General features: G+C 39.7%; 1 protein-coding gene across 1 annotated transcript in view; it reads left to right on the plus strand.

Moving 5' to 3' along the window:
• Window positions 1-1,143: 1,143 nt before the first annotated feature.
• Window positions 1,144-17,235, plus strand: part of LOC122062452 (lipid phosphate phosphatase gamma-like) — a 17,735-nt gene continuing 1,643 nt past the window's right edge. The window contains exon 1 of the mRNA XM_042626106.1: window positions 1,144-2,354. Within this exon, the coding sequence (XP_042482040.1) occupies window positions 1,660-2,334 (675 nt within the window). The 5' untranslated portion in view covers window positions 1,144-1,659 and the 3' untranslated portion in view covers window positions 2,335-2,354. The remainder of the gene's footprint in view (window positions 2,355-17,235) is intronic.

Here is a 17,235-nt window from a genome sequence, read left to right on the forward strand (position 1 = left end):
TCCGATCACCATTGTTAATATAGGTATGTCGGGATTTTTGGAGCTAGAACTTTTCCTCGGCCTCAAGAATTCAATAGAGGTTGTTTCAAAGGAGGTCACATCAGGACGAGTTGGATCATATGAGTTTTCCAAGGATGCATGACAAGAGAAGAGATGGTTCCTCAAAAGTTCAATGTTTCCAAAAACCTCATGGTTCCAACGATTTAGTATTTTGCTCATAGAAGAAAATTTTCTCAACCACATTGTCCGATCCTAAAGTCTCCAAAGAATGAGTGCAAAACGGAATGAGTTGAGAGTGGGATAGACAAGCTTCCTATAAGTGGAAAAATATTTTTATATTTGAAGTGAGGTTATTGGAGTTGAAAAGAATAGCATTATGAGGTTATTGGAGTTGAAAAGAATAGCATTATGATCAAAACCAACGTAAGAGAGTTTAGAGATGGCGATATTAGGGAAGATAGAGAACCATGGTATCGAAGCAAAAACCTTATCAATGGATTCCTTAATGAGCTTGGGTGGCTTATATTTGTTTGTCCAGGTGTCCTAGCTATCAGGTGGTTTTATTTCATCCAAATTGAAGAGAGAGAAGAGATTCCAAGGCCAAGGAAGAGGAAGAAATTTTAAAAGGGGTCCCTCCCAGTTTATCAAATTCAGATAGAACCTCATTGAAATCTCCCATGATCAGGAATGGTAACGGAAATAGTAGAATTCAACCCATTCCTCATACCGGGTAGTAGAAGTTAGGGAGAAACATATACGCATATCAATATCCAACCAGTAAAGTTCTTATAAGAAAAGTCACAGCCAAGAAGAAGGATCCTAAAAAATGGCTAAACACATCAATAGAGTGAGAGTGAAGAAGCCATATATCCCCTTTTCTACCCCTAGATCCTTCTTTATTGATAAAACACGAAGATGTAAACATATTCAAAGATTTAGGCATTTTGAAAGTGAAGTGGCTAGAAATCTTGCTTTGGCAGACAAAAATTATGTTTCTTATCTTTTTCCATTTTTGTTCAAAATTTTAACTTTTTTTTTTTTTTTTTTNTTTGTGGGGGTGGGGTGGTGGGGGGGTGTGGATGCCGGGGGGAGTTTTCAACTTAAAAAAAAAAATAACCGACCAACAGGTGAATATAGTGGATAGGTGCATATACATTCAGATGACAAAATCAACCATTCCTGATTTTCAGCAGCGCTCGTTGTTCTAGACCTTAGATTTTTGGATTCTGGAAGAAAGTCTCTTTCTTGCTCTCTATCTCCCTGTAAGTGAACCTAGTTTAACTGCCAATCCCACTTTCTGGATCTGGAGCTTTTCAATATTCTCTATTACTTTGATGATCAACGACTTCATCAGTTCAACTTCAATTGCCATTTTCGTTCTTTGAACTTCTGCAACTCCGCCTGGATTACCTGCCATCACACCCCTGAACCTCCAAAGATTCCGCTGTAACCTTATGACCGACGGACCTAAGCCTCATACTCGTTGACACTGACCATCTTAATCAGTGGTTCCCCAATTGTTCCTCTTTCTATCTGAGAGTGACATTGAATTTGTCAACTAGATCCGACCTTGTTTGCGAGAAGAAACCAATCCACTACGCCGCTGCAATTGCGCAGATAGACTCACAAGCCAGTTGACCTCTCATAGCTCCAATACCAATGACAACACATCCACTAAAAGCCGTTACTCTTACCCACGTTCGCTACCGAAAGGGAGATCAACTGGGTCACTTCCTCGCATGGGTTTCTCTGATCCCCGTTTTCATTAGCATGGGTGGCTTCATTTCCCACTTTATGTTTCGTCGAGAGCTTCAGGGCATGTTCTTCGCCCTTGGCCTCCTCATATCTCAGTTTCTGAACGATCTCGTTAAGGCATCCGTGCAGCAGGCGCGGCCCGAGACATGTGCCATGCTTGAGATGTGCGATTCACATGGTTGGCCTTCTAGTCACTCTCAGTACATGTGCTTCTTTGCTATATACTTTACTTTTCTTACATATAGGGGAATTGGGTTCCCAACGGAGACACAGAAGTTTATTGTGTCTTCTATATCTTGGGCTACGGCCATCCTTACCATGTATTCTAGGGTTTATCTGGGCTACCACACTGTCGCACAGGTCTTTGCTGGCGCTACTCTTGGTGTTTTTCTTGGGGCGCTCTGGTACTGGGTTGTCAATTATCGACTTATCTTTTATTTCCCAGCAATTGAAGAGAGTGCATTTGGGAGAATGTTCTATGTTAAGGATTCTTCCCACATACCAAATGTAATGAAATTTGAGTATGACAATGCTAGAGCTGCTCGCAAGAATTTAGCCCAGAAGCGTGCATCAGATTGAACAATAAACAAATCTTCCAGGTTCGTTGATTTTCTCTTTGTTTTGAATTAGGTTTTAATGCTCAATTGGTTAGTTGCATCTTCGTTCTTCTAGTTGTGTTCAATATGATCTAATAGTACCGTATATCTAATTGGATTGGCTTCAAAATGAGCACTGCAAAACTGTTGCATTGCAATCAACAGCACTTGGGTGATTTTATTTGAGAGAGGCAAATTCTGTCGATTTGGCTTGTTTCTCGTGTAACAGAAAGTTCATCATTGAGTTCGTCAATGAAGCTAATATCTCATGAAGTCGATATGTTTTGAGTCAATTGCAACTACAATGACTATGCAGTCATGATCATTTATCATCATTATTCATAAAAAAAGAGAAAAAACGAAATGGTAATCTCTTGCCGTTCAAAAGGGTCCCATAATTCGTGGGTTGAATTGGTTGATTAGATATTGTATTTGAAGTTGTCTGAGTAAAATCTAAGTTTTTCTCAGCTAGAAGTTCTCATATTTGAAGTTTTTTCATAAGATAGTCTATTGGTGAGTGAGAGGTGCTAGAACATTATTCATTATCCCCTTGATAACATTTTATCTGTGTAGGCCTGTTTATGGGTTCGTTGAAGTTATTTTGATATTTTTGAATCTCATATCCATGTTACATGGATTATTCAGAATAGGTGCTGCACCCATGTCCGACACATGTGGGCCTGGACTCCAATGCTATACACACCTATATAAAATACGACCATGTCCTGCTATGAAGACATATAAGTAATTTTAACCACCACTAAACTGAACATAACATGTGTAGACAGGAGAAGTAATTTACTTAGATGCACTTAAACAATAAACTGATCACTTGTAGAAATAATTCTGTGAGTAAATCATATGAAATTAACATACGAAATATTTAAATATGAATTATCTTTCTTTTTTTTTTTCTTATGGTGTGATTCTCTGCTTGACTGCCTATTGTGTGAGAAGCAGTGGCAGAGTATGAAACCATGATCTGGTCTATATTGGGGTCAATGTTGTGGTGGTGGAGTATCGTTGTGTCCTGATAGGAATTGCCTAGATTTGATAATGAGAATCCACAAGCTGAGGTGTTCCATGTGGTGCTCCAAGTAACACATACCTGAATTTGTCAGTCCGTGGAATAGCTTTATTAGTTGGTTGGGTTAATTGCAAGTGGCTTTTATTTTCAAATTCCTCACGCCGGCTCATGGGGAATTTTTTCTTTGTCCATTTTATTTATTCTTTTCATTTTTTTTAAAGCTGAGTCCAGTTATCATAGATCTATTCAGAGGTCCGGTCTATGTTGCAATTGTGTGGTTAAAGTAGGACCAGAATGGATGTGTAGATTTGTGGTTGTTATTGAGTTCTATGAAATTGAGTTTGAAGATCTGCAGGGCTCGTGGGAACCCGGTTCAACAGCTAGGTGTTATTAGAACCTTCAGCCTGTCACATATTTCTTGTGAAGTTCAATTTGGTTCATTATTGATTATCTAAACCACTTAAACCCGCCCCCCCAACAGAAAAAAAATTTGTCAAAATTTCCCCTTGTCAAAAAAATTAATGCTGTATTTTTTATTTTATATTCATTAGCCATGCTTCTTAATCACTGAAGTTATTCTTGGCAATTGTAATTTCTAGGTCTATATTGTTTGAAGTCAAAGTTAGGGATTACTTTCCCTGGCTTATAATTAGCAGGGTCTGTAGGTTGTCAGCCCTTTGTATGACCAGCAACAAGAGAAATTGATGCAGCCAGCCAACTTAGATTCCAGATTAGGAATCAGATCTGAACTATTTTCCTAATAAAATAGGGTTGAAAAGGCTTGCTCCACAGACTCAGATCTGAACTATTTTCCTAATAAAATAGGGTTGAAAAGGCTTGCTAGGTTGTTGATTTCAGCAAACTGGACTTGGAAAAAAAAGAGAGAAAAAGAAGAACAAAGAAAAGAGATAGGTAGTCCCTGCTAACAGTAATGTGAACAGTAAGTTTAGAACTAAAGAGGAGAGAGAGGGGAAAGAGATAGGAAAATAGGAAAGAAGAGTTCTCACAACTCTCAATTGTCACTAAAAAAGAATCTTCTTCAGTAACTATGATTGGGGAGGGTGTTACAATCATTTAGAGAACCAAAAAAGATAATGTGCGACTTGAACAAAATTCAGAGTATGTGTGACGAAAATATTTTCTGGCAGTTCCTTGTCTTCAACTTGAACAAAATTCAGTATATGAAGCTTTGACTGCAAGTCCTTATCTTGAAATGTGCGAGGAAGAACAAACTCTTGATATAACACTACTTTCATTGCAATAGGATCTTTCACAAGCGTGTTTTCTGCTTGAAGGGAATGAATTTTCTCATCCTGTTTTGCCTTTATCAACTCCTTTTATAGCTGCACCGTTAGTGTTGTTTACTGCAAGTCCTTATCTTGAAATGTGCGAGGAAGAACAAACTCTTGATATAACACTACTTTCATTGCAATAGGATCTTTCACAAGCTTGTTTTCTGCTTGAAGGGAATGAATTTTCTCATCCTGTTTTGCCTCTATCAGCTCCTTTTATAGCTGCACCGTTAGTGTTGTTTCAATCGGCTTTAAACAACCATCACATTGCAAGTCTTTCAGGACAATAGTTTGTTGTAAATGAGAGTACATGAGTGCCCTTCAGGTTCAAGGACAACCTTCGGTAAATCCATCCATGATTGACCAACTACGATGAAATGCTTGGAAGAAGGAGATACATGACATCTAGCGCCATAAAAGTCGGAAGAAACTGAAAATTCGATGAGAACATCACCATTAGATTAAACGATGATCTCATTTGTCTTAGACAACATCTCTACCACAGACTGCGAGATGAGATTCTCATTCCGCCCTTTACCTCTGAATAGGGAAGAAGTCTTTCTATTGGGAAAGCAAACTTTAGACTTGAAAATAAAGGTATCCATGGCCAGGATAGGCTCTGATTCCAAGCTGATGCAGCCAGCGAACCTAGATTACAGATTGGGAATCAAAGATCAGATTGGCTGCTCTTCAGACCCAGACCTGAACTATTTTTCTGATAAAACAGGATTGAAAAGGCTTGCTGGTTTGTTGCTTTCAACATCCTGCGATGGGAAAAGAAAGAGAGAATAACAGAAGAGACAGGGCCAGTTCTGGGTCTGTGAGCAGTGCCCATGAACTGTATTTGGGAACAGTAACTTTAAAAGAAAAGAGGAGAGAGGAGAAGAAAGGGATAGGAGAGAAGAGTTCTTATAATTCTTAAATTTCACTAAAAAAGTGTCTTTTTCATTAATGATTGACTGGGGAGGGCGTTAAATGTATTTAAAGAACCAAAAAGATAGAAGGAAAAAAAAAAGAAAAAAAGAGAGGAAATATCCAATTTCCTAAAATAAATGAACTGAAAAACTACTCTTAGGGCTCTTATGTTGCTAAACTACAAAAACTCCCAAAATGAAAATCTTATAGTAGTCTTGTAGATTTACTGATGCAGCTTCGATGGATCAACCCAAACCCGCTCCAAAGCTCGGACCAAGAACTAGATCCAATTTGGGATCAAAATTACTGATTTGGGTGTTATTAGAATATTCTAGGATTTTATTTTATTTGGGAATATTAGTAATCTTTATTTTTGGGTAGTTTCCAGATAGGTAAGAAGTTTCCAATTTGAGTCCTGCTTTGTTTATAATTCTATTAGTCTAGGTTTTAGGAGATTTTATTTTTATTTTAGTCTCAGTCTTTAATTAGGAAGCTTTAATTTTAATTAAGTGTAAATTAAGCATGTAACCCAAGCTATGGGGATATTGAATGAATAATGAATTGAATGACTTGTGGCCAAAGCCTGCGTGGTTGTGCTCCCTTCCCCCCTCCTCTCTTATCCTCTCATCCTCCCTTGTGAGCATGGTTCAAGATCTCGGCACGCTAATATCTCGTTTTTTCAAAAATATGAGACAAGATGAATGGCGAGATACAAATTGTACAGGAACTTGACTGAAATCTCGAGATCTCACCAAATCTCGCCTCTCTCTCTACTTTTGAAGAAAAAACACCAAGGAGCAAGGATTTTGGTGCTTTTGCTAGACGATCTCTAGTCCTACACTCATTGAAGCTTAAAGAGTAGAGAATATCATGTCCTCATCTACATTTGGAGTTACTTTTCTTATATATGATGTCCTTTAAATTCTTATGATTATATTGTGTCATGTGTTTATTGTGGAATAGAGCATATTAGCCTAAGGTCCGAAGAGTCAGAGACTACTTACATAGGGTGCGAAGTCAAAGGACAATTTTAGGTTTGATTTTAAAAAACTGATGTTTCCATTGTGTTTAGAAGGCCTAAAATAGGGTAATACCAACTTTCAGGGGGCTAACCCTACTTACATAGGGTACATTGTCAAAGTACCATTTTGAATTTGTTTTTTACAAAACTGATGTTTCCATTGTGTTTAGAATGGCTAAAACAAGATAAATACACAGTTTCAGGCAGGAGTGTCAAAACCTAGCCCAAACCAATAAAACTGACTGAAACCGACCAATAAAACCCAAACCGAACCAAACCAATCCTTGTTGGATTAGTTTTGGACTGAGCTATGTTGGGACCGGCTGAAAACCGATCCAAACCGCACCGACCAATAACCAAACTGAAACCAAATCGAATGAAACCGATAAAAAAAAATGATTATGAGATTATAAATTGATGAATTGACTATCCATTTTTCACAATATTAGTGAGAAAATTTTTTATTGTTAGGGGAATTGTTACAAATCATTGAATATTAGGTTATGAATAGAGAAGTTGATTTGTAAATTGTAATAATGCTTCCATTGATTTTCTTGTTCACTAGACAAAACTAGTTGGATAGTTAAATGAATGATTAGGGATAATAGAGTTCATTTTGTGATTTTAATATTAGTCATCTTCTTAGTAATTTGTTTTCCATTGGTTTCAATATTAGTTCCCTTACAACAATAAAACATGATTTAATCATAATCATAAATTTAAAGTGTTTTTTTTTTGTCAAATCTTGTCACTATAAGTTATGTATGTAAGATTTCATTATGGTTGAAGCCCAATAATAAACTGATCTAAATCGGTATTAACCCGATATTGAAAAATCGAAATAAAATGAAACCAAACTGGACCGAAACCGAAACCAACGGAAAACTGAAGTTCCTTAACGGATTGGTTTTGGTCTCCCTCATTCCTAAACCGAATCCGATTCAACCTGACTGAAACCAAACCGAACCGACCAATTGACACCCCTAGTTTTAGGGCCTACAAAGGTCATATGCCCACCAAGATCAACTAGCAAGACGATGGCCCAAACAATACAAGATCTCGGCGAGATCTCTGTTTTTTTGGGATAGCGAGATGGCTGGCGAGATCGAGATTTAAAACCTTGCTTGCGAGAACCCCCTTCCCCTTTCTTCTGTGTGATCACTTTCCTGGCCCCCTTCTTCCCTGCGATCTCTTTATCTTCCCTCCCTTTTCCTATCTTTCTTTTTATCCTGTAAAATCCTTCGCTTAAATCCCTTGCTGGACGGTGCCCCCCCTCCTTCCTTCTTCCTAGTGAGACTCCTTTTCCCCTGTTCCACTTTGGCTGATGTTCCTGGTCTAAGAAGAGGACTTGCGGACTGACCATACCCGCCCCTTTGATTATGAGATTTTAGGGAATAGGATCCCTATCTGTAGGCGACCTACCCTTAAGGTATTTTTCTTGCTTAATAATTGGTATTCTCTGAGAATCAAGATCTTCTACTTTTCTGAGCTTCATTCTTCTGCGGAATCCTCTTTCAGCTCCCCTTATTTCCTTGTTAGGCAGCTGCACCCCATTTGTGCTGGTTGGGATCGATAGGGCTGAAGAATACGAACCTGCCCACAGGTTTTCCTGAGATTTGAGCTTCGAATAGGTGGCCCGGATCAGCTTCCATGTTCTTGTCCTCCGCCATGTCTAAAACCTAGAGGTTGAAGATGAAGTCCCCTTCCCACGATTCTTTAAGCCTTCCTTTGACTTTATTCTAATATCCCATATTAATGCCCCTCCCTTTCCCCACTTTATTATAACTTGCCACTGAGTTTATCTTCAATTCCAAGAATACCCCCTCCCCTACTTTAACTTCTTATTTACACCCTGCCATCAAGTTGAATGCTATTCTTAGTTTGTCCCTAGCCAATAAATACTAATCCCTTTTCAAATCCTATTGCTTCTTTATTTGTTAATAGCTCCTTGTGAATTCTGGTATATTACAAAATTGCCATTGATTATGATATTTGTGCTATTTGTTTAAGTGGCCCCATAGCCGTCCGAGTTTGGTCTTCGGGACCAACCTCCCCCGCATTACTTACTATGATAGCTAAGATGGGCCCCACAAGATCTCTTTAACAACTACTATAAGATAAATACTAAACTAATTGTTGATTTGAGAAAATTGGGACTTGTGTCTAATCTTGACAGAAACCCTTTCTATTTATAATGAAATAAAACCCTAGAGGCCTTAAGGGCCCATTTGGATATCAACCATAAAGCACCCTGAAATTATTACTACACTCCCCCTCAAGTTGGTGCATGGATATCACACATGCCCAACTTGCACAAAATAGAATGGAACATTTTACTACTAAGTTCCTTTGTAAGAATATCTATGAACTGATCTTTACTCTTCACAAAAGAGATGCATATGAGTCTTTTCTCCAACTTCTCCTTGATAAAATGTATGTCAATCTCAACATGTTTAGTACGATCATGTTGAATTGGATTATGTGCAATGCTGATGAGTGACTTATTGTCACAATATAACAACATCGGCAACTGAATAGGCATACATAGATCTTCTTTAAGACCTCGAAGCCAAAGTAACTCACAAATACCATGCACTATTGCTCAGAACTCGGCTTCTCCACTAGACCTGGCCAACAATTGTCTGTTTCTTACTATACCATGTAACCAGGTTGCCACCTAAAAATGTACAGTAACCTATAGTGGAACGAAGATCATTTAGACAACCTGCCCAAACGACATTAGTATACACCTCGAATCTCATGTGATTTGAAGGAGATAATATGATGCCATTCTCTGGAGCTGACTTCAAGTAACGAAGAATATAACACAACTTCTCTTTGAGAGGAGTAAGGGTCATGCGTATACTGACTTACAAGGCTCATTGCATGAGCTATGTCTGGTCGATTGTGAGACAAATAGATGAGTCTTCCAACCAACCTCTGATATCAACCCTTATCAATTGGTTCACCTTCCTTACTTTTGAGATGAGAATTTTCCTCTCTAGTTGTATCTGACGGCTTACACCCTAACATGCCACTCTTAGAAAGGAGGTCCAAGGTATATTTCCACTGAGAAAGAACAATCACCTCAATCCCAAATAAGTATTTCAGCTTGCCAAGGCTAATCTCAAACTCCTTGCTTTATGTGGACAACATTGTTGTTATCGGGAATGATACAGTTAATATGTGGACGACATTGTTGTTATCAGGAATGATACAGTTGAGATCTCCAAGCTCAAGGTGAGTGTGGTGTGCATAAAACCCATACTCACTAGAGGTCTCAAGTTCGAGCCTCCTGACTATTACCTACTTCCCTCCCTACCTACTAAAAAGAGAAAAAAAAAATAGTAACCTGATCACCCACCCTTTTTATAAGCAGAGTGTGATCAACATTACTTTAAGTGAAGCTAACTACTACCATAGCCTTGTGGAATCGACCAAACCACACCTCGGGAGATTGTTTCAATTTGTACAAAGATCTTTTTAGTTTACACACCTTGCATTGGGTTTCCGGACTGGAGTAGCTTGGTGGAACATCCATATACGCTTCCTTTGTCAATTCATCATGAAGAAAGGCATTCTTGACATCCATTTGTTGTAGCTCCCAACCAAGGTTCACTGCATAGGAGATGATTACTCAGATCATGTTCATTTTAGTAACAGGGGCAAAAGTCTCCTGGTAGTCAATCCCATATGTCTAGGTGAAACCTTTGGCAACCAGTCTTGCTTTGTACTTGTTTATAGTTCCATCAACATTTTGTTTAACTGTAAACCTGGTCGCTTTTGTAGTGGGAGAGTAACTGAGTCTCATGTGCCATTTTCGTGAAGGGCCCTCATTTCCTCATTCATTGCATCCTTCTATCTAGGTTCTGCAATTACATCCTGCCAGGTTTGAGGAATGGAAACAGAAGACAAGGAAGAGACAAAAGCATGATAGGAGGGAGATAAAGCATTATAAGACACAACATTTGAGATAGGGTGTTGACTGCAAGTCCTACTTCCTTTTCTATGGGCAATAGGAACATCAAGGGAATGATCAAAAGTAAGGGGAAATGAGATACCTAGGAGGCTAGGAGAGTAGACTTAGGATCAAAGGGCAGTTGTGGAGCAGCAGTAGTGTGAGTGGTGGTGTCAGTTCTCCTTTTCTTGTGAGAGAACACCTGTAACTTTTGCTAAATCAGTGGCTCCCCCTATATGGGATTTTCTTGAGTCCCAGTCACTCTAGTGTCCTTTTCTCCCTCATCGTCTTGAGTCACATCGGTATCATCATTTCCTCCCTCACCCATCGGAAGGAGTGAAGGACCATCAAATGAAGGAATCAAAGGAACCTTTTCACTTCAATAAGACTCCCCTTGTAGAGGTGAGTAATATACCTCAGTCACACGGAATATCACATCCACGGAGACAAAGATTGGTCTAAAAGAAGGGTGATAACAACTGTAGCACTTCTGATTATGAGAATACCCTAGAATGATGCACCTGAGACCCCTAGGGTCGAGTTTTCTAGGAACATGATGATTTTGAACAAAGCATATTGAGCCAAACACTGTAGGAGGAACAACTCCACAGGACACCTGAACCCCAACATGTGTTTATAAGGTAGGCAACAGTAAGGACTGTCTTACTTCAATATGGGGCAGGAACATGCATCTCAAACATAAGAAAACGGGCAACCTCCAACAAGTGCATGTTCTTACGCTCTGCAACCCCATTCTGTTTTTGGGTAACCACACAAATTGTCTAATGGATGATCCCATGGTCCACAAGGTAGGACTGAAAGGAACACTCCATGTACTCCTTGCCATTATCAGTCCTCAAGATCTTGACCTTAGCAGCATATTGAGTTTGAACCATGCAGTGGAATTCCTTGAAGCATTATACACCTCACTCTTATGATGCAATAAATAGACCCAAGAAAGACGAGTATGGCAATCTATAAATTAGCAAACCATTTATATCCAGAAACATATATATAGCGGATAGAGTCCCAAACATTAAAATGAATTAAAGAAAAAAGGAACATTGCTTCTATCATCAGAAATAGGGTTAAACATTTCGAGTTTGTTTAGCAAAAAGACACGCATCACAATTAAACTGGTTCTTAGTACATTGCTTAACTAAAGCAGGAAATAATCTAGATAATGTTCCTGGTGGGGGTGTTCTAAACAATGATGCCAACTATGGAGCTCTGATAGTGCTAACTCTGAAGCTGTATGATGAGCCCGTGTAGATCCAGTGTCTAGGTAATAGAGACCACCACTCATTCTACCACTGCCAATCGTTGCTCTTGTCACTAAGTCCTGAAACACACAGTGAGTGGGAAATAATGTGACTTTATAGTTTAGATCTTAGTAATACTACCAATTGACAACAAATTAGTAGAAAAATGAGGAACATGTAAAATAAAGGAAAGGGATAATGAGGGTGAGCACTTAATGGAAGCTATCCCAGCAATAGGAGATCAAGAACCAATGCCCTTGGCTGCCTCAATGGTCAAAATCTTATGGTGTACCTTGGGAACCAGGGATCAAGTATTGGTATCTCAAAGACCTAAAAAAAACTCGAACCTTGGTTTTACTTGAGGATGGACAATATGCAGACAAAAAATTGGGGACCTTGTCATTTGATCGGTAGCCCCGGAGTCAATTATCCTATTTTGGGAAGCAACACCAAAGGCAGTATCTGACCAAATAGAGTGGGAGGTAGATGTGGCTGGCAGAGAGGAAGCAACATCAACAACACAACGGAGTAGGATCCCAATTTAGACATCATGACGATGCATGGTCATCTTGTTGTTGGAGAAGAGGGACCCTATGATACTTGAGCAATCAGTGTTGTCAACTGTTTCAGATTGATTTGCTTGAGACTGATAGGACTTTCCACGACCTTGATTATGCCCACGAGTATTGGCAGGCCTCCCATAGAGCTTCCAACAGGTCTCCTTAGTGTGTTCCTCCTTACCACCGTAGTCACACTTGACAACTGGCTTGTTAGTGGAGGAAGGAGCATTGTTCAGAGCAACATTACCATTAGGTTGACCAACGGAACCTATGCAGAATGTAGGGCGGAGTGATCCTGTGGGACAAGTTGAAGCATTTCAGTTCGACGACCTACTTTTTGCTTGAATCAGAGAGTAGGCCTGCTCAAGATTAGGGGAAGGATCACAATTTAGCACATTGGCGATTTGATCGAATTCCATGTTCAAACCTGCTAGGAAATCATAAACCCTCAACATCTCACGCTTCTTAAAACCTATATTGTCAGTAGCACTGGTAAGCTGATATGTTTAGTAGTAATCAATCTCATGCCACATACCACTATACCACACAATTTTGAATAAGATTGAGACATAATGAGCTCTTTCTGAGTAGTCGTACGGTGCTTCTTTCTTAATTCAAAGCACTGAGCATTAGTTCCCACTAGAGAATTTCCCTTCACAGCTTGCCAGAGAAGGGCAACAGTATCAAGCAATAAGTAGCCCCTAGCAATTGATGGAGTCATGGAATTGATGAGATGAGACTTTACCAGACAGTTGGTAGCATCCCATTTGTCCTGAAGGGCACCAACAATAACAAGGAGAGCAGTAGTACTTGTGAGGTAGTCAGCATAACCTCGGCCAGTTTTAGATAGGTAGTAGGAACGGGATCACATCATGTAATTGCTCCCATCCAACTTGATGGAGCTAGTAGGGAAAGAGGGATAATCGCTATTAAAGCCACACCTCCCCCATCCAAGAGAGTTGATGTGCCAGGATCTTCATACGCCATAGGTGTTGATCCCAAGAGTAATCACAAATAACTTAAATCATCCAGATCTAGCTGTGTATAAGGATATGGGTCTTCAACTGTCCAGATCTAGTCCGTCATATGGATTTGGGCAAAAAAATACGGTTTATACCACAGAGAAGGCCCTCGGTGGGAAGAAACTCACCACCAAGGATAAAACTAGGGGTGCAGCAGGGTCGGATTGGGCTGGTCTTCTTAAAATTCTAGCCCAACCCTGAGTGTCCTTAACTGGGCCCAAACCCGCCTTGACTCTGACTCAGGGCTGCAAAACTTCAACCCAGGCCCAACCCTTTAGGGTTCGACCCAACCCTTACCTGCTCTGATTGGCCCTGATTTTTTAGGGTTGGGCCAGGATGACCCTGATTGACCCTGGTTTGCCATCAAGGGCCGGGTATACCTTGGTATTGACCCTGCAAAATATGAAATTACTAAAAATAAAAAATTATTCATAATAAAGAGGAGATAAAAACACAAAGTCACATATTACTTGTCATGAGGAGAGCATCCTAAAGAAAACATTCAAACAATACAAATAACTCCAACCATTATGGTGAACAAAGTGGAGATCATCCTAAGAAAGCAAATAATCCAAAAAATTTCAATTATTTGTCATGATAAACAAAGAGATCATCTTAATAAGGCAACAATCCGAAGATCTCAAAACCCTTGGCATGTTAAACGAAGAGGAGAACATCCTAAGAAAACAAAAAATCCAAAGTCAATATCAGGGGCAAAAACTAGGGCCGGATCAGGCCAAAAGTCGGGGTAAAAAAATCAGGGTCGGGTTCAGGGCTGGCTGAGCGGGCTGAAGACATCAACCCTTACCAGCTCTGACCCTGACTCAGGGTCAAAAATTTTAGGGTCCGGCCGGCCCTCAGGGCCAAAATTTTTGGGTCAATACTTGTTCGGGATCAGGGCGGGCCAAGGGCGGGTTCGGGCCGTCAGGGCCAAACTTGCACCCCTAGATAAAACCTTAAACAGACCAAGAGAAGGGAGTTGGCTAGGCTGAAAAAAGCAGCAATTTGGAGAAGAGAGGCCTAAAGGAGGATAAGGCCAAAGAGAGAGACTCGAGCTAAGGGGAGGGGAGGAGAGGAGCCGAGAGAGAGAGAGAGGGCGGCGGTGCTAGTGAGGTGCAATAGAGAGAGAGAGAGAGAGAGAGAGGGGGGCGATGGCGGTGATGGTAGGGAGACAAAGAGAAAAGAGAGTTAGGGTTTTGGGGAGGGGCTCCTAACCTGCTTTGATACCATGCTGATTTGGGGAAGTTATGACTTGTGTCTAATCTTGACACAAGCCCTTCCTATTTATAATGAAATAAAACACTAAAGGGCTTATGGCCCTTTTGGATAACAACCGTAAAACACCCTAAAACCCAATATTACAACACCAATATTTAATGCGTCCCACCACTAATTAAAATATTTATTTTTGTGCGTCTCTTCAGATCCCCACTTTTGGGGCTTATAATTCAGTCTATTACAAGCTAAACTTAAAGAATAGAAGCCCATCTTATGACCAATTTTGGAACTGGATTAATTCAAATATTCAATGTAATAAAAATTAAGAAGCCTAAAAAAGCTACATGAAACATCCCCAAACAAAGCTACCAAAGCCAAAAGAGAAAAATTAGAAAAAGGAAAAATGCATCCTCAATCTTGCAAAGGCAAGTATATCCTTAACTAATGAAGTCTAGTAGCATCCCGTCTTGCCAAAGAGTCTTACCATATCATTAGCAAATCATGACAACCAATTGAATGAGCTGCTCTCTTGGCATGCAATGGATCTGATGGATTTCCCTGTTGCTGAATCTCCCTGTTGTCATATTGCTAAATCCCTCTCTCAACATGAACTCCAACCCCAGCCAAGTCATAATATCTCTGTTCTAATGGATTTCCCATCCCCAACAGGAGCTGACTATGCTTTCAAAACTGTCAGATTGCTAGATCTGATTACACCTCCTACTCCTGAAGGACCTGGATTTACGAACTGAGTATGCACCCTGATTGGCATCACCATGTTTCTCCAAATGGTTTATGGCACAACCTGGGCATATGTATCGGTCTTTTGGATTAAACTTTTTTGAGGTCCTGTACATTTTCATTTCAAGCAATTTTCTAAATGATGGCCCAAACAAGGTTGTGAAAGCAGCAGGTTGACAACTAGGCATTCGGGCGATGAAACATTGACCAGTCAAAGACCAAGCAATGACTAGTTGATGACAAATAACATATGGTGTATCTATTTAAAATAAGTAGTGGTATCAAATGGCCACATACTAGTACCCATAATGACTGCAGATAGACAATAGAACATCTACTGTATGATATTGAATACTAGTCAAATAGCACAGTATTTAGCAAATGGTAATAGTGAATGGAAAAAAGGAAGTCAAACAGTAACAACGAGTCAAGATCATGTTTAATGAGACTGCAACAGTGGTAGTCCCCTCATTTGGTTTTCAAATGCCATGGTTCTCTAATTTCTTTCATGGTTTCATGTTGACTATTTTCACTTAATGAACCATAGGTTTTGGTTATTAGAAGAGAGATTCCGACCTTTCACCGTTGTGTATTACTCAATGTATCTTTTTAATTCCCTTTGTGATGTCAAAAGTAATGAATAAAGTTCAATAAATACTGTTGTTTTATTTATTTGTAGCTTCATAAATACTTAAAATAAAAAAAAATAAAAAAAGAGAGCGTCCCAGTGCATAACGTTGCCACCACTGTGGGGTCTGTGAGGGGCAAATGTATGCAGCCCTACCCCTGCTTCGCTGAGAAGCTGTTTCCATGTTTTGAACCTGCAACCTGATGGATGCAATAGGGCAACTTAACCATTTAATAAATTTACATTTTTGAATGTTTCTGAAAAAAGGCATTCAGTTGTGCTGACAATTGGTACGCCTTTCAAGTCGATGGGTAGCTGCCCCTTAACTTTACGTCTAAGGGTGCTTGCCTTGCTCGTTTAGGGGCTAGCGGCTTTTTGGACGTATCTTGCTGACTCGGTCAACCAGATATTATAGAAATCTTATTCACGAACAACAAATAAGTAAATTCATGGCAGCGCTATGTTGGTTGGCCTCATAGTCATTTTAGGTGACTAACTTGCTGATACTTACCATTTGTAGTCTGAGTCAGTTGGTTAGGATACCGAAATGACCAAGTGACTAGCTAGTTGTTGATTGGTTGCCACTTTGGATTTGTGTACTGCCGTTTCCTAATCTCTCTTGAGAAGGAAGCAGTTATTTGATTGCCTGGTTGCACTGCACAGCCCATGGTCCAAAGTTAGGATCTGGCTGAAGGCAGCCACATGGAAAAGGGTACCTTGTTTGGGACCAGGGAACTAGCAATTCAGAGAAGGATTTGATAGAAGATCCCTTCGCCACTTATATAAGGGATGGGTTTTCCTAATCATTCAACTCACTCTTCTTTGGCTACGAGAGGATTCTTATCTAGTGCAGTTATATTGATTCCGGGACAGGAAATCTGGTGAAGAGAGTTTCTGAATTCTATCCCAGTAGATTTGGTAGTGTTTTAGGTCCGTCTTCATTTACTTGCCAAGTAAAGTGAAGTCTTTGGTTGGGTTCTAATTTGAACTCTTGAGTTGAATGAAATTTAGGGTGGCTGCATCCCTTTCTCTTGTCTTTTGATAGGGATTGCGTCTTTATATATCAACAACTACTGAAAAATCAATGGTCTAGCTTTTACATCGTTTGGATTGCTATAAGCATTTTAAATTTAGGGGTTATTCTCCATCCCATTGTTCAATGAGATTAAGTGAGATACTGTCTCTTGTTTCTTTTCTCTTCTTTTTTTTTTTGCCCCCCTAAAGATTCTCCTCTCTTTTC

This window comes from Macadamia integrifolia, unplaced genomic scaffold, assembly GCF_013358625.1.
Source record: "Macadamia integrifolia cultivar HAES 741 unplaced genomic scaffold, SCU_Mint_v3 scaffold1042, whole genome shotgun sequence".
Lineage (NCBI taxonomy): Eukaryota > Viridiplantae > Streptophyta > Magnoliopsida > Proteales > Proteaceae > Macadamia > Macadamia integrifolia.